This window comes from Mixophyes fleayi, chromosome 3, assembly GCF_038048845.1.
Source record: "Mixophyes fleayi isolate aMixFle1 chromosome 3, aMixFle1.hap1, whole genome shotgun sequence".
In the NCBI taxonomy this organism is placed as follows: Eukaryota; Metazoa; Chordata; class Amphibia; order Anura; family Limnodynastidae; genus Mixophyes; species Mixophyes fleayi.
Window position 1 is genome coordinate 91,885,342 of NC_134404.1, and position 26,416 is coordinate 91,911,757.

The 26,416-nt window shown below is 43.0% G+C and overlaps 1 protein-coding gene across 3 annotated transcripts in view; it reads left to right on the top strand.

Moving 5' to 3' along the window:
• Nucleotides 1-26,416, top strand: part of MED12L (mediator complex subunit 12L) — a 468,926-nt gene that overhangs the window by 75,389 nt on the left and 367,121 nt on the right. For all 3 annotated transcript variants that reach the window (XM_075201969.1, XM_075201971.1, XM_075201970.1), the window contains exons 8-11: nucleotides 769-918; nucleotides 1,811-1,910; nucleotides 2,634-2,770; nucleotides 22,858-22,989. In XM_075201969.1, the coding sequence (XP_075058070.1) occupies nucleotides 769-918; nucleotides 1,811-1,910; nucleotides 2,634-2,770; nucleotides 22,858-22,989 (519 nt within the window). The remainder of the gene's footprint in view (nucleotides 1-768; nucleotides 919-1,810; nucleotides 1,911-2,633; nucleotides 2,771-22,857; nucleotides 22,990-26,416) is intronic.

Genomic DNA, 26,416 nt, shown 5'->3' on the forward strand with positions numbered 1-26,416 from the left:
AATCCTTTAGATTGATGGTAACCCGTAAAGGCAATTTACAATTTGATGACACACCAGAAATTACATCATGGTACCTGCACTCCTCACACTATCTAATATGTTCATAACCCAGTTTGCAATGAAACTCTCCATCCAGTCCCTGTTCCATTGAGGCTTACAGTCTAAATTCCCTAACATACACACACACAAACACACACACACACACACACACACACACACATAAACTAGGGTCAATTTGTTAGCAGCCAATTAACCTACCAGTATGTTTTTGGAGTGTGGGAGGAAACTGGAGCACCCGGAGGAAACCCACGCAAACACAGGGAGAACACACAAAATCCACACAGATAAGGCCATGGTCGGGAATTGAACTCATGACTCCAGTGCTGAGAGGCAGAAGTGCTAACCACTAAGCCACTGTGCTGCACAATCTCCAGCCCTGCTTCTGTCTGCAATGCAACAAAATCATGATAAAAGGACATGCAGTATCCAGAGAAATAATTTGATCCTTAGTAAAATGCCCCATCTTGCAATGCATGGTGATGCTTATTGACATAAGAGTAACTGCGTGACATCACAACAAAGGAAATACACCTCTAACCATCAAAGGTGCGATGCCATTCAGTTCTAAATAATCTATCTCCAATTGTAATCTAAACAATACAAACCACATACTACCACTAAGGTTATGATATATTTTGTAAACTATATGATCGCTAATTAGAGAACGTAATATTTGACTATTTTTTGCTATTTCATTGCTTCCTGTAGACTATCACTCTTTGTTGTCCAAGTGCCTTGGTGTGGAACTATTCCACAAATGAAAGTAAAAACACAAATCCAGGTTCTCCTCTGGATCTCCTTCAGGTCGCCCCATCCAGCCTGCCGATGCCTGGTGGATACTCACCCTTTAATCAACAGGTATGCTTAGTCGTATTAAGTGAAATAAAAAGGCCACATTTTGTTTTTTTTAGACTATGCATATATTAGTGTCTTCATATTAAACTTGTGTTGGCAGCAGAAAACAAATGAAATGTAAAATGTCTGCATAAGTTCAGCTTAACCCCTAACAGCATCTGTGCCACTGAGTGCTTATATCCTGGTATCTACAATTGTGGATGTAAGGCTATGTGCCAGTTATGAATAATAATATAATTCATGCAATCATAATAATAGTGGATTACAAGGCTGCAAACTGATTTTTTTCTTCTACCTATAACTACCTATAAGCTTATTCTAGCAATTTCTAATAAGTATTACTGTAGAACATCACTTTGACTTTTAACATTAATAATTTGCAATATATTTGGTCACTAAGCTGTCCACAGGGGCAGGAATATTACTCTGTTGCATCTGTCATTTAATGACACTGATTCTAATTTAGGCAAGGTTACTTTAATTTAAACCAATTATTTAAACCAATTATTTAAAGAACATTTATTCTTACCCTTTACTTACAATAATGGAGTATTATAACAGCAAATGTGGCTGCATTTATTAGCTTCTAATTTACAGCTGTTACATGTTTTGGAGTAATAATATTATGCTGATATAGACAGCATGCTATATGTCATTGGTGCAGTCAACTGCTGATGCTAGAGCTATGTCTGTGTTGACTGGTCAATGAAAGGGGTGATGACGCATTCTGTATTGTGAAATGTATTCCTTAATTTTCAAATTAAATCAAGTTATAAGATAAATTGCATAGTGACTCTTTTTGTATTGTAAACTATATTCACACACTAAACACAATTGCAATTTTCCATAATAAAAAGTAGAACTAACATGATTCCTATCACTACTGTTTCTTCAGGTTCGAGCAAAAATTTTTGAAGTGGAACAACAGATCAAACAAAGGGGTCGGGCCGTAGAAGTCCGGTGGTCATTTGACAAGTGCCAAGAATCGGCTGCAGGTAGAGGGAACTTTCAATATTGCCAACTCCATTGATTTGCAAACATATTTTACTGGGGTGAGAGTTCCTATTGGCAGTCCAAGGATAAAATATATTTTATTTTTAATATGGGTAATCTGCACAGTATCACTTTCACATTATCAGTGTGTGCTTTTGTAACTAGACAATTCAAAGAAATAGCGTTGGCAACCCTCACTGCAAAGTGGCCCAGTTGCCAATCCTTATTACACAGATCCCATTTCCAACTATACTACACATGTCCCTACTGCACAGACTCCCTCCAGCTATTCTTTACTTTTTTGGGTAGGGGCGCGGAGTCGTCCACTTCTGCCGTGGTCCCCCCACATGACATGTTAACTGTATGGAGGTTCTGGACCATTTAGCATGTCTAATCAGAGAAACATAACTCAGACAAGTGCACATGTTCTGTGCAGGTTCCAAGAGGAAGTGGATGACACTGCATTATTGGGACTCTTAACTACTGGACCACACTCTCCAACCCGATAGCAATTTAATTAGAGGAAGTGTGCGTGTGTCACAGCAGCTCATCCACTTGTCACAGGTTGGCAAATGCATATTGGATCACAGATTACATTAACTAGAGAACAATACAAATGTTGACAGCTCAAACATTAGCAGAGTCAACTGCAACATCAATATGAATAAACAGTTTGAAATGCGCCGACTGGTTAATTTGACACATTCTTTATCTATTGTCTGTAGGGGTTACTATTAGCAGGGTTTTGCACACATTGGAGATTCTAGACCGACACTGTTTCGACAGACTGGATTCCAGTAACTCTATGGATACCTTGTACCACAGGATATTTTGTACAAACCAGAATAAGGACAGCCAAGAGGTAATGTATTGTCTTAAACTAGTCTATGAATATTAAAGGACAACTTAACTCAAAGTTTCACAGATAAAGCATGAAATTGAAATGGACTGTTCAGATTTGCCTTGTACTTTCACTTCAAAACATAAAGTGGAAAGGAGTATTTCAGCTCTCTTCTTTAATAAACCGCTAAAGGTTTATATTATTATTATTATCATTTATTAAGAGCACCGATTACTCATCTCACATGGCTTGGTTTTGCACTGATGCACCTCGATGGTCTTCCCAGGGCACTTGAGAGTTTAATCTTCGCTCTTGAGAGCAGCCCCCTCAAACTGTCCTTTGATGTACAGAGAGACAGCAACATCTGTAGAAGCACATTGTGCACAATTATAAACTTATATTACTCCTTAGAGCATGGGCACTGACTTTATATTCAAGTGACACTTTTTGTGCATGAAGCATCTTATTATATTGCTCACTATGAAAAATGAGTTTCTGTGCCAACGCATAACATGGATAGGCAATACATGTCCCATTACCTCCTGTGATAACAATCACTTTCCACTTGAACTTTGTAAAAATCTTTAGATAAAAAGAAGATTTTTTTTTAAAAAAAATGCAGGATTAGACCTAATCTGTTCCAGCTCTGTTCTGGTTCAAAATTCAAATCCTCTTGTTGAGTGGAAATGGCTTTGTGCCAATCCACACAGCAAGGTGTGCTCCTGTAAATGCAGCTCTTCACCCTTGGGACTACATATGTTTGAAGTATTGTATTTTATGCCACTTGTCATTTTGCTCTTTCACACTAATGTTTTTTTTTGGGGGGGAGGGGTGTGGTTGCAATAGAATTTGCCACTGTTTTACAGCTGTCATTTGTCCTTGATTAGCCCCGGGAATGTCTCTGATTTTATTATGTATGCAAACTGCACAATGCCATGAATACTACATTATTCATTAAATAAGCATTCACTTTTCCGCCTAATACTGCTCGATATAGCCTCATATATATCTTCTATTAAATGTTTTTGGACTTGGTCTTTATTACAGGTAGCAATTCTGTGCTGGAGTGTTTTATTACACTCTGAGAGCACTTGGAAATGCACCCCATGCAGTTGCAAAACTAGGCCCCATTAAAAGTATATAATGAGACCCAATTTCTACCTGCTTTGAGCTGGTGCAAGACCGGATTCTCTTTTGAAAGGGAAAAGGCCATGTCCACCTCCACAGAAAGAAAGAAATAACCCTGAGACACTATCTCATCAATTTGTGCAGATGCACATAGACTTTCACACACTGAATTGTTAAGCCCCGTAGGTAGCCTTAGGAGAAGCTCGGTGATGCCACTCCAGCCTCCCAGGTCTCTCCCAAGCTCAGAAGAGGCCAATGTTCTTTTCTTGTAAGCATGCGTGAGTTTGGCACATGCACATGAACAGTAGAGTCCCCTGGTATACTCTTCTGAGCAGAGCCGGGACTTCGGGAGAGTGTCAAGGCATTGCCAGCCCCCTTCTCATCTTTTGGCCTTGTAGGGACTGACCACTGGTTCTGCCAAAGGACATTGGTTTACTGAGAAAGATGGAGCATTTTACAGAGGAGGCTGAGCGGGGATTTGGGAGAAATGAGAATGCTCCTTCCTATGCAGTAATCACATTGGTGTACCTAGTTTTACAGTGCAGTGCAAAAATTATACAAAATTTTGCGAACCAAGATAATTTAAATGCAATAGATGGGGGCACAAGAGGCGTAGAGCCAGTTTCACTCTGCAAAAAATGTACTGTACTTTTAATGAGACCTCTCTGAGAAATTTAAGTCATGAATTATTTAAGAAATGGATGTTATTAAAGAAGTAAGAGGTGTTGCGAGCAGCGGCTTGCACCCGCCCGCTCTCACCTGCTTCCTGGCTGTCATGACAACACCCGGGACGTTACCTCCAGTTGTGCTGTCCCAGACATCACCAAGGCAACGGCGGGACTCCTTTGCAATCAGCGCAAATATGTATAATTAATTAGACACTGCCTGGAGGGGCAATTAGTACCATCTAACGTCACTTCCTGTATTTAAGGCACAGAGGGCTTAGCCTCCCTGTCATTTGTAGCATTGGTGCTGTGCATTTGCTGACCTGCTCTGTGTGCCTGTGGATACAAATTCCTGATTGACTCATGTTGTGACCCCTGGCTTGTTTTGGACCCTGCTTGAACTCTGATTGCCCTGACCTTTTGGCTGCTTGTTTAGATATTCTTGATCGCTGCCAGCCCTGACCCTTTGGCCTGTTCTTGACTACTCTGCCTGCTATGCACCCCTGAACGCGGCCTGCTCCAGACTATCTGCTCCTGTTTTGACTACTATCGCCTACTATCTACCTGTTGCGGTATTGCATATAAGATTCCACTACGTTAAGAGTTAAGACCAGGGGGCATCCGTGTACCTGTGAGCACAACAAGATCTACAGGCAAGGCGGCTGCTTTAGGTGAAGACCTCTGTCACTTGTTCTGGAAGCTTATGTCAGTAGCTACAAACCGTAACAAGAGGTTGGACTTGGACATTTTAATTTTGCACAGTGTATCTATGGAGAGTTTTCCATCTCTGCACACCTAGATGCACTAGTTTGCAGAGGTGCCTTTTGAGAGCAGAGTAGACATGCACCTTGATGTTAGCTGAGCATAGCATCCAGACACACTGGTGCAATGCCAAGGTGTTTTGTTGTATGCATTGAGTATGCTTCCTAAATGAAGTCCACAAACTAGCTGCTTCAAAGTAACCTTTTTCACAGCTATCACCTGCGGAAAACTTTAAGTCCTGTAATTTTTCCTCGTGTAACCTATGCGTCATCTCTAGTGCCATCCCTAGAAATGTAAAAATTGTTACAGGGCCTTCTGTCTTAATTTCAGCGAAGGGTACCATAAATCTGTCACAAAACTGCACTATAGTGTTAATCAAGATAGTACATCCTACATAGAATTAACAGTGCCCATATAATGGATGACTGCACTTGATTAGCCCTCCACCCTCATTACTTATTCCAGGAAGGTGATGAATGTTTCATAGTAATAACACAATATGAAGCGTCCCAGAGGGACACCATAAAAGATATTGGGGCTGATGCAGAGTTGAACAGTCGTCCCTATCTCGACATGTGTCTGCCTCTGCATTAGCAGCATATGTGTCTAGTTTAGCATGAGTCATAATCATCAGCCTTATAGCAGGTGCAAAACATATGTCTCCTAACAGATGTATATGTTTGTATCTGCAGGTCTGCATGAGTCACATCTAGTGTACTTTACCTGCGTTTGCATGCCATATCAACCCCCATCCTACTTCTCCAGGCATAGGCGGGAGTAAGTGCCAGAATCTTGCAAGTCTGCATAGGAGCATATATGTACTCCCACTTTCTTAGAATGCACAGAATGATTTCATGCAAAATATACTACGCTAAAATTAGCGTATATCCCAATCTATATAAACCACACTGGCTTTCTCGATAGACAGTAAGTAGATAGAATCCTGCCTCTATTATAATTAATTGATGCACTCTTAGGGAAAACCAAATGGTTCATCAACCAAAACTTCCCCCTCTGTGATGAAACTTAAAATTACACAATGGGAAGCTCCAAAGGGTCTGCCCTCCTCCCTTTTGCCACTTCCTTCTTTCATCCACAGCATCAAAATATACCCTGGCTGACTTTAAGCTTTCACTTGTTATATGACCACCACTTTATTTGTGTGAAAACCCTTCCAGAAGCTGTCTGACCGGATATCCATTGAAGCCACGGGCCCATTGCCTCTGTGTTCACTGGGGATGTCCCATCTTACAGTAGCTCCTCCTTTATTTTTTACTATTCTTGATGCATCTGGTAATAAGGTGACTCTATCCAACAGTTGTGCCGAAACCTGCAGGTTGCACACTACTTTCGATGCAAGACATTGAGCAATCAACAGACTCTTCTGCAACCATGATGAGCAAGAGCCCTGCCCATCAGAGGTTAATGCTAGGAGCTGCCCTAATGAACCTGAGTGTTCCCCTATTGCACTCATGACCCTCATCCAAACACCAATGTCGTTATGAACTCAGTTAAAATCTCCACTATGGACCTCATTTTCCCTTTGCTGCTAAATTGTTCACATTAGTAAAATCTGCCTATGCCACCATATGTCCTTTTGGCTTCCCAAAATCACATCCAAATAGCAAAAAAATGGTATTGTCTGCAATATTATTCCAGCCATGATAAAAAATGTCAATTGACAAACGTCTGCAATTTAATCAACTCCCTCCCTGCAGCGCTCCTTTGCTTTTGTGGTGCAAATTAAGTGGGGGGAGTGGGGTATATAGAAATGTGGATACGTGGCCTTTTTTTTAGTGCATTTAGGAGCATATTTTATTTAGATAGACTACAAGAATTGTAGTGGTTCTTCAAAACCGCTGCCACTCTCGTACTGGTAAGGTTTTTTGGTTTTTTTGGCCAACCGGTGGACAGCTGGGGATGGCAGGTTGAGGGGAGCACCTGTCAGGCTTGATGCCCCTCACCTTGCTTACCCCACTTACCGCCGGCCCCAGGGCCGGATTAAGGGAGGGGCCAGGGGGCATGTGCCCCGGGCCCCCCTCTCTCTGAGGGCCCCCCGCCGCCGCCGGCCGCACGCTGATCGGATCACCTGTCAGTTGGTGATCCGATTCTTCTGCTTGTGCGCGCGGCTGTGGGGCCCCCCTGACGTAGGCGCACCCCCCCCTTCCCCCTCACAAAATGTGTCAGCTGGCCTGATGTACAAGCAGCACCGCGGCTGCTGTACATTCTAAGAGGCCGAAATGGAGCTGCTGCGCATGTGCAGCAGCAGCAGCTCCTAATCCCTGGACAGCTTTATAGATCAGAGAGCCGGCGGTGCCCCAGGGGCTGATCAAGGAGGCATGAAGAGTGGCCAGCTTAACCTGCCAGCCAGAAGCCTGACCAAAGGTGACTGAACATGGGGGGTCTGTGGGTGACAGGGGAGGGTCTTAGTGTCTGTGGGTGACAGGAGAGGGTCTGAGTGTCTGTGGGTGACAGGAGAGGGTCTGAGTGTCTGTGGGTGACAGGAGTGGGTCTGAGTGTCTGTGGGTGACAGGTGAGGGTCTGAGTGTCTGTGGGTGACAGGAGAGGGTCTGAGTGTCTGTGGGTGACAGGAGAGGGTCTGAGTGTCTGTGGGTGACAGGAGAGGGTCTGAGTGTCTGTGGGTGACAGGGGAGGGTCTGAGTGTCTGTGGGTGACAGGGGAGGGTCTGAGTGTCTGTGGGTGACAGGGGAGGGTCTGAGTGTCTGTGGGTGACAGGGGAGGGTCTGAGTGTCTGTGGGTGACAGGGGAGGGTCTGAGTGTCTGTGGGTGACAGGGGAGGGTCTGAGTGTCTGTGGGTGACAGGGGAGGGTCTGAGTGTCTGTGGGTGACAGGGGAGGGTCTGAGTGTCTGTGGGTGACAAGAGTGGGTCTGAGTGTGACTGGGTGTCTGTGGGTGACAGGAGTGGGTCTGGGTAATAATCATTAATCATCTAATCATTATTAGAGAATAAATATGTATATATATATATATATATATATATATATATATATATATATACATACATACATACATACATACATACATACATACATACACATTAAAAAAAAGAAACCTTGTTAACATGACACCAATTTTAATATATATATATATATATATATGTCAAAACTGATGTCATTTTATCAGTGCTTCTTTTTTTTTAATGTGCAGTATCAATGCTAATTTCAGGGACGGGCTGGGACAGAGAGCTGGGGGGCATATGCCCGCTGGGCCGGACAGAAAAAAAAAAAGACTATTTTGGGCAGGTCCCTGCACTGGCCCAAGTCTCTATTACTTCTATCATTGGCTGCGGATCCTTACGATCCGTTCCCCCCCTTACCCTATGTGTGGCTGCTATTGGTGTCACATGGGACGTGCACCACATGACAGGTGCCGTCCCATGTGGGAAGAGAACAATACCATACAGTGCATGGATAGAACAAAGTTTGTGGGTGTAGTATGTAAATATAATGTGTGTGTGAGGGGGGGTAGTATGTAAATAAAATGTGTGAGGGAGAAGGGGTAGTATGTTAATAAAATGTGTGAGGGAGAGGGGGTAGTATGTTAATAAAATGTGTGAGGGAGAGGGGGTAGTATGTTAATAAAATGTATGAAGGAAGGGGGGTTCTTAATATATTGTGGGAGGTAGGTTATTAATTTAATCTTGGATTGCAGGTGGATGCTAATTATTTAATGGGTGCTATTTTATTGTGGGGTGATGGTGGGGCAATTTAATTTAATAGTGGGGTCTATCAATTTAAGATGGGGTGATTGGACCTTAAAAGTTAATGCTAGGGTGGTTTGGAAGTTCAAAAATGAATGTGGGTCTGTTTTGGGGAAAATTAGGTCTTTTTATTAAATGTGGATATGAATTATTTAATGCCGTGGATGTGGGAAATGGTTATATTTTTTAAACGCCATTTAATTTATTGCTGAGGCTGTTTGGAGGGAGGGAAATTTGTTTATATATTAAATAGGAATACTATTGTGGTAATAATGCTGGGGCTGGTTGGAATTTTCTAAAATTTCATGTACCCATTTTTTTTTCCATATAGGGCCTCCAACATTCCATCATCCAGACAAGCAGCAACTGGGCTAAAGACACCAGCAGCCACAGGTGGGGTCAGTGATAAGAACAGGTAAGAGAGCAGGACAGTCTACCAACTGTCCTGAATCTGGTCGGGCAGTCCTGAATTTGGGTAACTGTCTCGTGTAGTCAGGATTGTGTCCGATTACAAAGGACAGTTGGGAGGTATGTCCTGCTTTACCCTGTACTGCTGGTGAAGGCAGAGCTGCGTGCACCTAACAGTAGTGCACACTGTATTGCCTGTGCATTTGTATAAAATGATAACCATGCTACATCATAGGGGCCCCCCTGTCTAAAGTGCCCCGGGCCCCCCAGAGCCTTAATCCAGCTCTGGCCGGCCCTGGCTGCGTCACCCCTATGTGATCGCTGCTGCTCCCTAAGGAGCTGCAGCACACCATTTGGGAACTGCTGGTATATACAGAACGTCTTTCTGTACAAAGGTTTGTTTTTTTTGCTCATTACATTTTTTTTTACAAAATTTGTCATTGAAACACAATACCTTTGTATGTAAATCAGTTTGCAAATGTAAGAAGAAGAGGAAAGAAAATAACAAGAAAGTGAAAACATAGGGGATTAGCTGTACAAAGGTTTTATACATTGTTTTGTTGCTAACTTGTTTATCCTCGCACAGAAACAATCAAAATTTTCAAAACTGTTCCATGTATTTGGATGCAGATGTTCCACCAGAATTCCCCTATCATTTTTGTTCTGTCTGGACATCTCCTTTATTATACTTCAAGCACATCCACAGAAATGCATATATATAGGGCCAATTACACTTGGACTTTACTTGTGTATATTGAGTTGAACGTATCTTAATAAAAGTTATTTGCTCCAGATGTGCAAAAGTGTATATACTTACACCTAACTAACATAGAGATGCCTGACTGTATATAAGGGAACACAAGTCTTCAATGTGCAAAAATCTAGATACCGAAGCATATTTGGTTTGCATGGACTATAAGGAAATGTGTATCTTACCCCAAGTCAAAATGCGGCCCATTCCATGAAATGGTCAAGCAAAAGTGGAACTCGGAAACTGGATCACAGGGACTTTGCACCTTGTTATGAATTTTTATTCTGACAAAATTCCACTGCAATGTCATCAATCTCTACTTCACAACCTTTGTAGCCTGTGAACTGTGTTTCGCCATTTGACCATCTAGGGCTCCCATAGTTTGCAGGGTAGTGACCCGGGGGTACTTTAAAATCACATAGGGACTAGTCACCCTCTCTGTGACAGATTTGGGCATGTAGCATATTAATCCCATTCCTTTGTCCTGGTCGTATGACTGAGTGAGACAATTTGAAATTGCTGGCCAGAATTTTTTTGGGTTAGTTTTGTTGTTGTAAATGGAAAATAAAACACAGTTGCATCTGATTTGCTCCTATATTTCCACTATTTAATTAGTAATTCTTTTAATTACAAGAAAACAAAATAAAAAAAACAATGCAGCCAGACTCATACTGACTATGTTCAGCGAGTGTGATGATCTTTTCTCCTCCACATGAACTACATAATATGTTGCTGGATTTGTTATGAGTCATTTCAGTGAAGAGAAGAGAAATGTCACGCAGGGAATTTCCTCCACCCAGTTGTAATGTTCTCTTCAGAGAAAATAAGAAGATTTGTAACTCACTGTAAAACAACGCAGTTGTGTAACATATTTCAGTGACAGGCAGTGTGGTTTGCATCTGAAAGTGATATTTAGATACTTTATACTGACCTAAATCAGTTATACACTCCGAGCTTTCTTGCCAGGGGGTTGCTATGGTGATGTCTCTTAAAATGGGTAGTACAGTGTCTGATCCATTTGTCTGTTTTTTAAATGTTATTTATGAATTACTTTGAATTAATCATTTGGCATGTGAGGCAGAAAGTATGCCAAATAAACGTCAGAACAGCACACTACATTGTACAGTGATAGTCAGCCTGATACTCTTCAAAAGCCACTTTCATATTACTTTTAATTTCAGTAATATGTTAAAACAATATATTTAGTCAAAGAAAGAGACACTTCATGTTCTTAGAATAAATCCCACATGCTCTCCAAAACATCTTTCAGAGTTTCCCGCATGGCACTGAAACTCACCACAAAACTCCCCTCCAAACTCCACAATGCTACACCCATAAACTCTTTAGATCTCCATTTACCCCAGAATGCCCCTCAGACTACCTACTTGCTCTAAAACACTTGTCAGTCACAGCCTCACTAATATAAGCTTTGGCTTGAAGTTGAGTGGGGCATGAAGCAGACAATAAGAGCTGGGGCTGATGGGGTGTAAAGCAAAGAAAACTGATAAGTCATAAAGAAGGAAGGAGCAGGAGGCCGCTAGTAAGGGTTTGGCAGGCCCTATGCAGCCATCAAGTCATCTGTTGCCCATCACTGGTCTAATGCAGTGTGTCAATAATAGTTTCCGATTGGATGTATCTTATTTTACTAAGCCCCCTTAGTAATGTAAAAGGTATGATAGCCATACCTTTTGCATTATTTTACTTACCAAGAGTTATCTTATAACCATAAAATAAAGACAAGAGACACTTGTTTGGCATGTGAAAGGTCACAAAATTTATTGAAAATTACATTTTAATCAGAAAAATGGTGGCCAATAAATAGCAAGACCAATCAGCCTTCAGCCTTATCCATAAACCATAAACTTCTTGAACTAAAATTAGCCTAGCTCTACCCCTTTTGGCTCATTAACTGAGGCCAGTCTGAGCAAGCGGTGCTCCCCAACTACCCCAAGGGTATTGAACTAAAGGGTAGTGAACTAATTGTACATCCCTGATAGAGGAGAGTGCCCAACATGCCCAGGGCTGGTGCTAGGGTCCATGGCGCCCTAGGCATTTTTGCAAAATCGGCGCCCCCCCCCCCGCACAAAAATCTGCGCCGCCCCCCTCCCCCCCGCATAAATCGGCGCCCTGCTCCCCCTTCACCCCGTCTTTCCTTACCTTGTCTCACCACCGCCGCCTCTCTGCTCCGTCTTCTCCCCTCCACTCACTGACACTAGTAAGTGGAGGGGAGGAGACGGAACAGAGAGGCGGCGGTGGTGAGCAATAGCCTCTTCCCCCCTCCCTGTGCATCTGAATGCTGTGCGGCGGCCGTGACAGGTATGGTCAGCACAGTTTTAAAGTCATTTACCATTCTGTGGCGCCCTCCAGAGCCCGGCGCCCTAGGCAAGTGCCTAACCTTGCCTAATGGGAGCGCCGGGCCTGAACACACCACCCTAATGTGTCATTATGGCCACTGATTGGACTGTCTTCCACCAACTGGACCTTTCAGGAATAAAAAAGGCTATGCAACAACAAAGCAGACAGACAGAACAAAGCAAACAAAAGATAGAGGGATGGGTGGGTGGGGAACTTTCCAGAAGGCAAGAGAAAGCAATCTGTCACTTACCTGCCTTATAATCCTTCCCCCACATAGCTCCTCCCTGAACCCTAACACTGATTGGCTAATAATTTCCAAACCCCCTCCATGTTAACTTAACTCTTGGTAAGCTCAACACTTTTTCTTTAATATAATCAACATGAGCGTTTATGCTACTTCCGGCTAATTCCTGCCCTCTGTTATCCTTATCATCAATGTACTGGTGGTTGTGATGGGAATGTGGAGGGTGGGAGAAAGACGATGTATAGTCCTTTCCAAATTGTAAAGATACCCAGCCTGATCCTTTGAGACACAAATAGTGTGAACGAAAGATGGACGCACACTGTCAGAACATGGACATAACATAAGTACAATTTAAGCCAGGTTCTGTTGATATCTGATATTATCTTTGGCCCACTTACACTGCCATTTGTTGCTGATTTGGTCTTAAATGAGCTAACTGGTTGGCAAAGCTACAATATGTATAGTAAGGGCACCTTTGATAACAGATTCCTAGCAGAAATACATTGCAAACTAGTACCATTCATCATTGTCATACCACAAAGTGAGTTGAGATATATAAACTAATCAGTTACCAAGAGTAAGTCTCTGAATTATGCTTCTTCAAACTGGTATGTTATAAGAGTTTTTGTGATTCTCAATTTGAGATTGGTTATCATATTGAACTGCTTTGGATCCTTTATTATACGGAACTATTATCCACTTGGAAATGCAATTGGAGTTTATTCTGTAGCTTGGAAGAAAAATTTTGCACCTCCAAAAGCTCAAACATTTCCGTTTGGGGTTGAATCCTTTTGGAATATGCACCATCATTCATTGCCAATAGGGGAGAGAGGAACATCAAAACTATTCTTTTCTGTTTTCTGTTTTTTTTTAACCCTGGCAAAGGTGACTCCATTTATGAACTAACTGGGTGCTAGAGTTGATTTTTATTGATATATTTATTTATTTATGTTTACAGCACACAATATTGTCTGTACTGCTAATTAATTGTGGTAATGCTTCTGTGGTTTACTTATTTCATTGTATATATTTTACATATTTTTATTTTCATGTATAATTTTTCTATGTTTTATGATTATTTAGGATTATTTGGAATTAAATGTGTTTTTAGTGAATCTCCTCTAATTATTATACTGTCCACCATATAGGCCATTGTAAAATATTTGTGTTAATTATTTTGGGCCTGATTTTTGTGTGTTCTTTATTGTTTTAGAGGTTGACACTGCTCTAATGAACAACTGCGATTAAAATCCTTGTTTATTAGTTCTAGTCACCTCTTAGCGCCAAATATTTACTTTTTGTGTTTGGTATCTGTTGGTGACAAAGTCACAGGTACTGCTAACACTACATTGGTTTGTTACCTACATTCATAATTGAAGGAAATGCTAAATTTTAGTTGTAAAACTGAAGATGTAATTTTTCCTTTATATATACCTCCAAGTGGTCTCTGCACTCCAGGTTAAGAATCTATGCTCGGAATCTTTGTACTCAATTGTGAATGAGAGATAGGTCTAGGAATTGACTAGGAATGTTCCCTTGCAGGAAGCAGATATAAAGTTTGCAGTATTCCAATCTACATAACAGAAGTTACTGTGAATACTGCTAAAAAGCCCCATGTGTTTTATTTTACTGAAGCATTTAATGTAATTTTGAATAATGAATGACTGTTAGCAGCTCCCTTTTAAACTTCCTGTTCACTGTGGTATGTTAGATGTAGTAGAACTAATTTCATATTAGTACATTGTAGCATCTGTCTCGGTGAAGGGCAGACAGTCTAAAGGGAATATCTTAGGCGGAAGTAACAATTCGCACCACAATGGTTCAAGTCACTGGGTTGCAGCTGTTTGTCGGTGTTTTATATTTACAGCACATTTGCATTTCCCCTCCTGCAAATCACAATAGTTAGATATTCATTACTTTGAATCATATCACTAACAAATCATTTGTTACCACTGTTAACCAATTAATGGCAACAGTTGCCTATTATTTATGTGTATTACATTAGGCTTCTTGATAAAAGTGTGGTATGGATGATTAAATGTAATAAGGCTAAAATATATTTATACTATGAACACATTACTTTAATGTAAACCAGATTAAAGAACACACATTAACATTGTTAAAAAATTGTAATTTAACATAACTGTTCATTTGTACTTAATTGACTTTCAAATGTGATTTTAAATTATTTTTTTTTCCTTATGCCCAGCTTGTCATTCATTGTTCATTATTTTTATTGTTCTGTTTTTGTTGCAATCTTTTTTATTGTTTCATTTAGCATTATTTTTATCATTACAAAATGTTCTAACTACGTATGTGGGGATTCCACAGTCTAGAATATGATCTATTGAGAAGATAAGGACTAGATTTACTAAAGTGCAGTTTCAAAAAAGTGTTGGTTTTTGGCACTTTGATGTAAGGTTTGTAAACACTGATTTACTAAATGCCAAATTGCATCAATAAATCCTCCCCGGTCTAAAACCGCAATTGCGGTTTTTAGACCTATCAGGTATACAGAGCGTTCCCTTTACTAAATATGAATCTTACTTGTTTGAACTTTTGTGGGAATATTGTAGAGGAGCAAGAATCTTATTGATTTAAAATTTGGTGGAAAGATATGAACAGTTATTTGGATGGGTAGTAACACTGTAAACAACATACTTTAAATGTAAACTATAGGTATTTTTATTTCTCTTTCATCCATCTGGGGGACAATGGTTAACCATGGGGTTGAGTAGGGAAGGGATGAGTCTGGCACCTAAACAGTTAACTTTTTTCTGCTGACAGGCATATCCCCCCACCAATTCCCCACATACCTCAGTTTTAAGTAGGTGCCCTAGGAAGTAGGGCTGAACATCAGAGAGCTCCACAGTGAACAGGGTTCACTGTTAATAGACTTTTTCTTTTCTTTACAAAGTTTTCTTCTGTTGACTAGCGGCGAGAGGCTCTGTTGTTAACAGAGCTGGCTCATGGGAGAAGCGCCTGTCAGCTGGGGGCGGCCCCGCAGGCAGAGGAGGTAAAATGCTTCTCACAGCGGGAAGCAGTCGGCAAGAGACTCTCCCCGCTGATAGCAGGGTCAGGCGCTGCTATAAAGGCAAAAAACGCCAGTACTACTGTCGTTCCCCGGGGCCAGGCTGGAGCATACCAAGTCCCCTCCTCCAAGAGGAGGGTAGGGGGAACTTGAAGGATGGCCGCGCTATGGAGAAAACTAGCGCTTTTTTGCTTGGAACATAATCCTAACAGGATTTCAGCTAATAAGAAAGGGGAAATCGCTGTTAGTAGAGACACAGAAGGAGATGCCAGCGGTAGGGGAATGTGTTTGAGAAGCACCTCTTCCCCTCCCCTGCTGAGTGAGCAGGTGGAAGATCCCTTTTTGGCGCCAAAATACAAAAGGAGGACAGATACAGCAGTCATTTGGAGAGAAGTGCACTGCTGACACATATCTTCCCCGCTAAGTATCACTATATTTCTTCTGTGTATGCATATGTCTTGTAAGACAATAATGTTTTGAGAGAGCTTTAGGTTAAAAGAAAACTATAAGCTCCCCAACCTGTCTTATTTAATCAGAAATACTATGATATGTTTAAATAACCCAGTCAGTATTTTCTGATAGACATTGTGGAAGTGTTTGTGCGTATGAAACGTGATTTTATTTTTTTCTTATCTTGTGATGGCTGTTAAACGTAAAACAACACGTGCCAAACATATTGTCTGTTCAAAATGTAATGTTAAATTAACAAATGAACGGCTGGATCAGGGGGGCTCTGTGCTGGCTGCGCTGTGACGCCTGTAATGCTGCAGCCTAAAGACAGCTCCATTCTGACAGTAGAACCTCCCGAATGGGCGGCAACCTTGTCACAAGGGGTTAATACCCTTGTAAAACTGTTATCTAAACCAGTAGAGATCCCATCTACATCGGTGGCATCTCGGGGTATAACAGGAGGAATGACTGAGAATTCATTTTCCCCAGGGGTCGGACAATATCCCTCCCCGGCTCTCCAGGAGGCACCCCAGATAGAGGAGGTTGGATGGTCGCCAGTGGCTAGAGGCCTTGACCGACTTAACCAGTTACTGGAGAATCCCAGACATATACGCAGTAATAAAAGACGTAGACCAGCTAATGCGCTGTGGTCTATGTCTGATTCAGAGGGTTCCTCGGAAGAGGAAGGGGAATCATTGGATGATTCGGATTTGTCCATAATAGAATCAGAGGAAAGCTCTAGACACCAGGGTATGGACGATCTGGTAAAAGCAGTTTGTCAGACCTTGGGGTTTATTGAAGTAGAAAAGACGAGGTCCTTAGACCGGTCTCTCTTTAAGAAGGCTTCTCAGCAGGTGGTCAGGTTCCCTCCCTCAGCAGAATTGAGAGGTATTGCAGTGTCCAGATAAGAGGTTCACTGTGCCAAAAAAGTTTGGCTCTTTATATCCTCTTCAAGAGGAGGATATGACTCGATGGGAACAGGTGGCGAAAGTGGATGCGCCTGTAGCGAAATTGGTTCGCCAGACCACACTACCTGTACCAGGGTCGGCGGCCTTACAGGATGCGACTGACCGTAAATTAGAATCCTTGCTGAAATCGGTCTTCTTGGCCGCTGGTACAAGCCTCAGACCAGCATTGTCTTCAACCTGGGTAGCTAGGGCTATGGAAGCCTGGGCAGGGCAGTTAGAGTCCGCATTGCAGGATTCGGAACTACTACCCCTGGCCATGCACCTGAAGGAGGCAGCGGGTTATGTATATGAAGCGGCCCAGAATTCGGCCTCCATATCATCGTCTATTTCTGCTACAGCTGTAGCAGCTAGAAGGGCGTTATGGTTAAGGACTTGGAATGCGGATTCAGAGTCAAAGAGGTCGTTAGAATCCATCCCGTATACGGGTGGGATGCTATTTGGTCCGGAGTTGGACTCCTGGATTTCACAGGCATCAGGGGGTAGAAATACGTCCTTGCCTGTGAATACTCCTAGACCTAGGGCTCCTAGGTTTAGTTCTTTCAGACAGCCCTTTCGCGGGGTTGGGTCTGGCAGAGGCCAGACTGCCAGTTCAAGGGCCGTGGGAAGCAGGAGACAGTCCCGTAGAGGAAGGTCATCCTTTGCCTCTGCAGCAGGAAGGGCCTCTTCTGCCAAGCTGCCGGATAGACCAGCAGCATGACTACCACCCACCTCTGGTTACAGAGGGTGGGGTGGGAGGACGGCTGCTTGGGTTCGCCCAGCAGTGGACAAAGTCCTCGGCGTACTGGTGGGTCCAGGGTATCATGAGAAGGGGTTACATGATAGAATTCGAGGGGCCAGCTCCTCACAGGTTTTTTGTAACCGGGTTACCCCGCTGTCCTCAGAAAAGACAGGCAATGCTCACGGCTGTCGATTTGCTTCTTTTAAAGAAGGTTATTATACAGGTTCCAGAGTACCAGAGAGGGAAAGGGTTTTATTCAAACCTATTCTTGGTACAAAAACCAGATGGTTCGTTCAGACCAGTGCTGAACCTCAAGCAGCTAAATCTTCATCTGAGGGTAGACTCCTTTCGGATGGAATCCCTGAGATCGGTCATAAATGGCCTGGAGACAGGCCAATTCATGGCATCAATAGACATCAGGGATGCCTATCTCCACGTTCCGATCTGGGAGGGGCATCAGCCTTATCTCAGGTTCACGATAGGCACAGCTCACTATCAGTTCAAAGCTCTTCCGTTCGGGCTGGCCACAGCCCCAAGGGTTTTTACAAAAATTATGGCAGTTATGGCGGCACTTCTTCACTCCAGAGGGGTGCAGTTAGTGCCTTATCTGGACGATCTGTTAGTCAAGGCGGCAACAGTTCAGTTGTTGGAACATCATCTTTGCCTTACAGTGAGGGTGCTGGAACAGCACGGCTGGCTCTTGAATATAACAAAGTCACAGATGATCCCTTGTCAAAGAATGATTTTCTTGGGACTAATGGACAGAGCATGCAGCAGAGTGTTTCTTCCACAGGACAAGATAAGGTCCTTGATGGAGTGGATAGGCAAGGTCCTGTCAAGCAAGAAGCTGTCAGTACTCATGTGTATGAAGCTGCTAGGAAAGATGGTGGCATCTTTCGAGACACTGCCATACGGAAGGATCCACTCCAGATGTCTTCAATGGGACATTCTGAGGAAGTGGTCAGGGTCCTTCCTTGGTTTAGAGTGCCAGTGGATGAGGGTATCTCTAGGGGCGAGAAGGTCCCTCAGCTGGTGGTTGTTGGAGGACAACCTAACAAAAGGCAGATCCTTTGCCCCGTGGGCGTGGGTCCTGGTATCCACAGACGCCAGTCTGAGTGGTTGGGGGGCAGTGGTCCTACACCTAAGGATACAGGGCTTGTGGTCAGAAAGACAGTGGGGTCTTTCCATAAATGTGCTGGAGCTCATGGCCATCTTGAAGGCACTACAGAGAGCTCAGAGTGTTCTACAAGGAAGGCCGATCCGCATCCATTCCGACAATGCCACGGCAGCGTCATACATAAACAAGCAAGGAGGCACCAGGAGTCACGTTTTCAGATTTTTGCCTGGGCAGAAAGAAACGTCCCGGCACTGTCAGCAGTGTTCATCCCAGGGAGACAGAACGTACAGGCAGACTATTTAAGTCAGCACAGGGTTCTATCAGGGGAGTGGGCCTTGCATCCGGAGGTGTTCCAGTTGCTAGTAGACAAGTGGGGACTCCCGGATCGAGACCTGATGGCGTCAAGAGCCAACAGGAAAGTCCCAGAGTTCTGCGCAAGTACAAGAGATCCACTGGCAGTTTCGGCCAGGATCTACCACCGCATCTGGCTTGGATATATAAAGTGGTGTAAGAAGAAATCTTACAAATCAAAATCCTTTTGTCTGGCTAGATTTCTCGCCTTCTTACAGTGTGGTTTAGAGGCGGGTCTTAAGCTGGGAACCTTAAAGGTTCAGGTGTCAGCATTGCCAGTGTATTTCCACAGACTGCTGGCGGAGATTCCGGATGTTAAGACTTTCCTACAGGGAGTGCTTCACATCCAGCCGCCCTACATACATCCGACGGATCCTTGGGACCTTAAACTGGTCCTTAGCATGTTGCAGGAGCCTCCCTTTGAACCTCTACTCTCAGCAGAGTTGCGGTTATTGACCTGGAAGACAGTCTTTCTGCTTGCTATTGCCTCGGCTAGAAGGGTCTCCGAGCTGGGAGCTCTATCTTGCAAAGAACTTTATCTGGTCTTTCATGAGGACAGAGCAGCTTTAAGGACTATTCTGTCCTTTCTCCCTAAGGTGGTCTCAGGTTTCCATATCAATCAGGAAATAGTTGTTCCGGTGTTCAGAGAGGAGCCTCAGACTCCAGGAACGAAAACAAATAAATGTTTGGACGTAGTGAGGGCATTACGTATATATGTTAAGAGATCTGCAAAGATACGTAAGACAGATTCTCTATTTGTATTATTTGACTTTTCTAGGCGGGGATGGCCAGCGTCTAAGCAAACTATTGCCAGATGGCTTACCCTGACTATTAGGGAGGCTTATGTTCGTATTAATCTTCCTGTGCCAAAGCGTATTGTTGCCCATTCTACCCAATCGGTTGGGGCGTCTTTGGCGGCACGGAATGGAGCCACGGCGGACCAGCTATGCAGAGCAGCCACCTGGTCCTCGGTCCATACCTTTACGAAATTCTACCAATTTAATGTATTTGCGTCTGCGGACGCTTCCTTCGGCCGTAGTGTTCTACGTGCGAGGAGATCAGAGCGGTCCCACCCTTCAGAGGGATTGCTTTAGTAAGTCCCCATGGTTAAGCAGTGTCCCCCAGATGGATGAAAGAGAAAACAGGATTTATACTTACGATAAATCTCTTTCTCTGATTCCATCTGGGGGACACTGTGGTCCCCCCCTTCTCGTTGTTTTTCTTTTCTCTCCGCTCCCCCCTCCTTTTGAGTGGTGTATCTTGGTTGATTGGCCTATCGTCCTAGGGCTTTGGTAATCAAACTGAGGTATGTGGGGAATTGGTGGGGGGGATATGCCTGTCAGCAGAAAAAAGTTAACTGTTTAGGTGCCAGACTCCTCCCTTCCCTACTCAACCCCATAGTTAAGCAGTGTCCCCCAGATGGAATCAGAGAAAGAGATTTATCGAAAGTATAAATCCTGTTATTAAACCATTGAAACCTAAAGGGCCAACCTTTATTTAAACAATTTTGTTCAAAACAGTTAATGTTATTACTATTTTTTTACTTTTTGCTTGATTTTTGTTTGTATGTTTAAATTATTTTTATATATATCCACTGAAATAAAGCTGTTAGGAGCCTTTGATTTCTTATCTCTCTAAAACTTTACCTCTTTTGTGTTTCTGTGCCAATAATGGGCTGTACACTGAAAGCTGAATTGCTTCAATAAGAAGCATAATATATAATATAATATATATATATATATATATATATATATATATATATATATATATAACTTCCTTATTTATATAACAAAGTCACTTAGTACATTCTACCTAGGAGCACTGAAAGCCAGATAATTGTCATAGGAAGTGGAACAGAAGATTAAGATTAAGAAGATTAAGATTTCTAGCATGGACAATCTCAAGGCTATAAATCCGGAGACTATGATGTTCCTATATCCCCCATACATAATGTTATTAGGAAGCATAATACCTGTGGCACTCTAGCCAAGCTCCCCGTAAAGAAAAATACCTGATCAAAGATTGTGGGACAGGATTATTAGAATGTTGGAGAAAGCAACTTGGTCAACTGTCAAGCAGGATCAAGCTGCCTTCAGACACAAGGCATGACAGTTTCAACTTGCACCATCTGTCACCAACTTAATGAATGGGGGATATATTGTTGTTGGCCCAAGAGGGCCCCACTGCTGAGAGAGACATAGCAAAGCCTGACTGAAGATGGCCAAAACACACATGAACAAGCCAAATTCCACCTGGGAGAATGTCCTGTGAACAGATGAAACCAAATAAAAGCTTTTTGGTAAAACGTATCATCCCTATATTTACAGAAAGCAAAATAAAAAGAACACATTCCCTACAGTAAAGCATGGAGGGGGATCAGTGATGTGTTGGTGGTGTTCTGCATCTAGCACAGTGTCTTGAATGTGAGCAAATTTTGAGATTACCAGGCCAATTTGGAGCACACTGTATAAAGCCCAGTGAGAGAAGGCTGGTTCTCGGTCAATGGTTATTGGACTTCCAGCACTACAAAGACCCCAATCACATTTGCAAAAGATATGGTTCAAGAGAAGACGCAGAACTGTTCTGATGTGACCAGCAATGAGTCCAGATGTAAATCCCATAGAACACCTGTGGAGAGATCTGAAAGAAGGAGATGGGTGAAGGCACACTTCAAATCTGGGAAAACTGGAGCAGTTTGCACAAGAAAAGTAGGCCAAACTGCCAGTAGAGTGGTATAGGAAGCTCAACCATGGTTATAGGAAGCGGAAAGATGTGCTAACAAATGTTAAGTCTAGGGTGTCTGTAGTTTTGTCAATGCGATTGCTTTTGATTTGTTTATTTTGAAGATTATAAGAAGTATTAAATTCAGAAAAAAAAAAAAAAAGGTTTTGTATATTAACAGAAAGAATTGTGGAGACCAAATAATGTTGTTAATTTCACCTTATGTTTAGAGGAAATTATGGGGTGTTTTAAAAAAAAGTGGCAGGGTGCCAATATTTTTGGCCTCAACTGTACATGAAAAAGCTTGTGCATTACTAAGAAGAAATATACACATGAATTAACTAAAGTGTTTTTATTTAACTAAATATGTCCGCTATGCTGTTTACCATTGTAGGATTGTTTGATTCATACTCAGGGCCAGGCCAGTGATATTATAGCAGCTCAAATGAAACCAGCCTTAGCTGTTTGTCCTGTATCATATTCCATTTTGACCCTGTCCCAAAGATGTAGGGGGAGCTTCAAATGTCTGTAATGTAATGTGAAGGTAATTTTTTTAATACAGGTGCAGTGACATGATTGGTTAACAATGAACAATGTATTTTACCTTCATGGTTCATGTCTGAAAATGTTAATTTTAGGGATTAGGGTATCTTTAAAATTGTTCAAATAATTATTGATAATTCCTGATAACTGCAGTGTGCTCTTTGTTTTGGAGTAGGTGCCTCCTAGTGATGAAGCAGTGGTCTCTTTACTTTGTGAGTGGGCGGTTAGTTGCAAAAGGTCTGGAAAACACAGAGCGATGGTAGTGGCCAAACTTCTAGAAAAGAGGCAACTGGAAATAGAGACTGAGGTAAGTGTGTCACTGGCAGCATGCTGCACAACCACTGATAGTCGTTACCAGGTATTTCGTATATCCTGAAGGGCCAAGACCCTTTATTCCCTACTTCTGCAAAAGCCCATGTACTCTGTTTAACACCAAAATCTGTACTTGCAGTGAGACCTGCATCTCCTCCCCTGTTAAAAAAAGAGTTTGTCCTTCACATATATATGCAACTCCTACTTCCATCCACAATTCTCAGTTTTCCATCTTTCCTCTTCAAGTCATTTACCTCGAACTTCTTTTCTATAAAGATGCCACAATAGGTGCAGTGCCGTACATAGAGAGTACAGTAAAACAGTACAAGGCAAAAAATGGACATTACAATTAAGGCAAAAACAGTGCATTACAGAATAGGCAAAACAATAGATTACACAGAAAATAAATAGCCAAACCAGCGGGATATAAAGTGCGAGGCCGAGAATAGTCCCTTTTAGTGACTGGTGGTAGGGGAGCAAGTTAGCTCTGAGTCTGTACCCAGGAGTGTGAGCGCAGCAACCAGGATAAGAGTCACTGGTAGAGGATGGAAGGGAAGACACAGTTGAGCTGGTCTCTTAAGTAATGAGAACAGGAGGACACGAAAAGGGGAGCGGTAGACAAACATGGAGACACAGAATAAATAGGAATAGAACATTGTGAAGAGAGGAGTAGGGGAGGGTTGGGAGGAGAGCTGATAGACTTTCATGAAGAAATGAGTTTTAAGAGTACTTTTGAAGCCTTGGAGGGGGGTGGAGACCCTAAATGGGAGAGGAAGCGATATCCAGAGGAGAGGAGAAGCACGGGAGAAGTCTTGGAGTTGGGAGTGAGAGGAGATAATGAATGAGGAGGAGAGGTGGCGGTCATTGGCAGAATGGAAATGGCGGTAGGTAGTGTGGAGGGAGATGAGGCTGTAGATGTAAGGGGGGAGGATTGGGTGAGGGCTTTGTAGGTGAGGGTTTGTATTTGCCTCAGTAGAGGAAAGGAAGCCAATGTAATGACTGGTAGAGAGGGGAGGCAGATGTAAAACAGCATGAAAGAAAATAAGCAGCAGTGTTGAGAATGGATTATATTGGTAGGCCAAAGAAAAGGAGAATAAAATGGTCCAGACGAGAGATGACAAACGAGTGGATGAGGATCTTGGTTACCTGCAGGGTGAGAGAGGGTCTGATCCTGGAGATGTCAAATGTGGAAACATTATGCTTGGGATAGGGATTGAATAGATGGAGGGGTCGAGGAAATCTCCTAGGCAGCGAACTTGTAGGACTGAGGAAATTTTATGTTGTCAACAATAATAAGATTGATGGAGGGAAAGGGACTCAGAAGGTTGGGAAAACAGGTTCAGTTTTAGACAAATGAAGTTTGATGAAGCGCTGGGACATCCAAGAGGAATTGGCAAGAAGACAGCTAGATATGCGAGAGAGGGGAAGAGGTTAGGTGAGGAGTTGTAGATGTAATCAGCATATAGATGGTATAGGAGGCCTAAAGAGCTGATGAGATCATCCAGGTAAAAAGTGCACAGGGAGAAAAGAAGGAGTCCGAGAACAGAACCATGAGGGATACAGAGGGTTAAGGCATCTCCATAGACAAGTACCTCTCTTCCCTCTACAGAGACATGTAGTTCTCTTCCCTTTGCAGAGGTATGTACCTCTCTTCCCTCTACAGAGACATATACAGCTCCTTCATCTACAGAGACATGTACCTCTCCTTCTCTCTACAGAGACGTGCACCTCTCCTCCCTCTACATAGACATGTACCTGTCCCTCCGCTACACAGCAGTGGTAGAGTCATAATACTGACAGAAATAATACGGACACAAAAATCCAGGCAGTGTGTGTGACTGTCAGCATTTTCACTGTCACCAATCACACTGTCGGTATTTTCTCCATGTCAGTAATCACACTGTAGGTATTTTCTCCTTGTCCGTATTTACACTGTAGGTATTTTCTCCTTGTCAGTATTTTGACTGTCTGGATTTTCTCCATGAAGGTTTTTTCCCCTTGTCAGTATTTACTCTGTAGGTATTTTCTCCATGTCAGTAATTACAATGTAGGTATTTTCTCCTTGTCAGTATTTAGACTGTCTGAATTTTCCCCAATCCCTACATAGACACATACCTCTTCTCCTTCTACAGAAACATATACCTCTCCTACCACAGAAACATATACCTCTCCTACCGCCACAAAGACATTTTTATCTCCTCTCCTCTCTATAGAGATATGTACCTCTCCTCCCTCTATAAAGACATACTGTATGTTAGGAACCCCTCCAACCGGCACAACAAAACCCGGAGTCTACTCTGCCAATCAGGTGTTCACTGGAGCCCCTGATGGTGGGGACAGACTGGGCTGCAGACTGGCAGAGGGTCGTGAAGTGTGTATCGCTGGGGAGAACCCAGGCAAACGGAGTGAAGTCCAAGCAAAGGTCAAGGGCCGGCAGCAGGTAGTAATTCCAATTAACAAGCCGAGGTCAAGGGTCACGAGCAGACAGGAAGATCGGTAAACAGGCCAGAGGTCAGGGTCACGAGATACACAAGCAAAGTCCAAATCCAGGCAAAGGTCATACACGGGTAATCAGCAGTAAGTCCAACAGGCAGGAACAAGGCACAGAGCAGGTCAGCAGACTGGCAACAGAATCTATAACCGGCAATGAGGCAGCAGACCTCATTGCCTTAAATACAGGCATAGACCAATCAAAAGTTGTATACACACCTGCAGAGTAATTGCTGGTACAGAGCAGGACCAATCAGGGCTTGTCCCTGAAATACACACAGTTGCAGGCTAATGTCCTGTAGTTCAGCCCCCTTCATTCAATCAGCCCACATGCTGTCTATTGCGCGCATGCGCCCGGCTTCTAGCACTGCCGAGACGCAGCGCTACTGAAGAGGCGTCTGGTCGTTGCCTTGGCGACGGCCGGGCAGGAAGAGGAAATGACCTTGACGACCGGGACGCATGGGGAAGCCAGAAGCGAGCCGCGACGGCTGTGAGTACCGCCGCGGCTCGTGAGAGTACCCCCCCCCTTGAGGAGGGGTCAAGGAACCCCGAAACCCAGGTTTTCTTGGAAATTTCCTGAAGAACTCCTTCAGCTGTTTAGGGGCATGGAGTTGTCTCAGCGGAATCAAAGACCACTCTTCTAACCCGCGATTCCTCCACTGCACTAGGAAGTGCACCTGACCTTGCACTTTTTTAGAATCAAGGATTTTCTGAACAACTGATCTTTGTGGTTTGTTTGAATTTCTCCCAGGCAAGCTTGACTAGGATATAGTACCGGTTTCAATAGAGAACAATGAAATGTGTTGGGGATTCTCAACGAGCACGGAATTTTTAACCTAAATGCGACAGAATTAACCTGCTTGATGATAAGAAATGGACCGATGAACTTAGGGCCCAACTTCTTGCACGGCTGTCTGAGCCTAATATTTTTT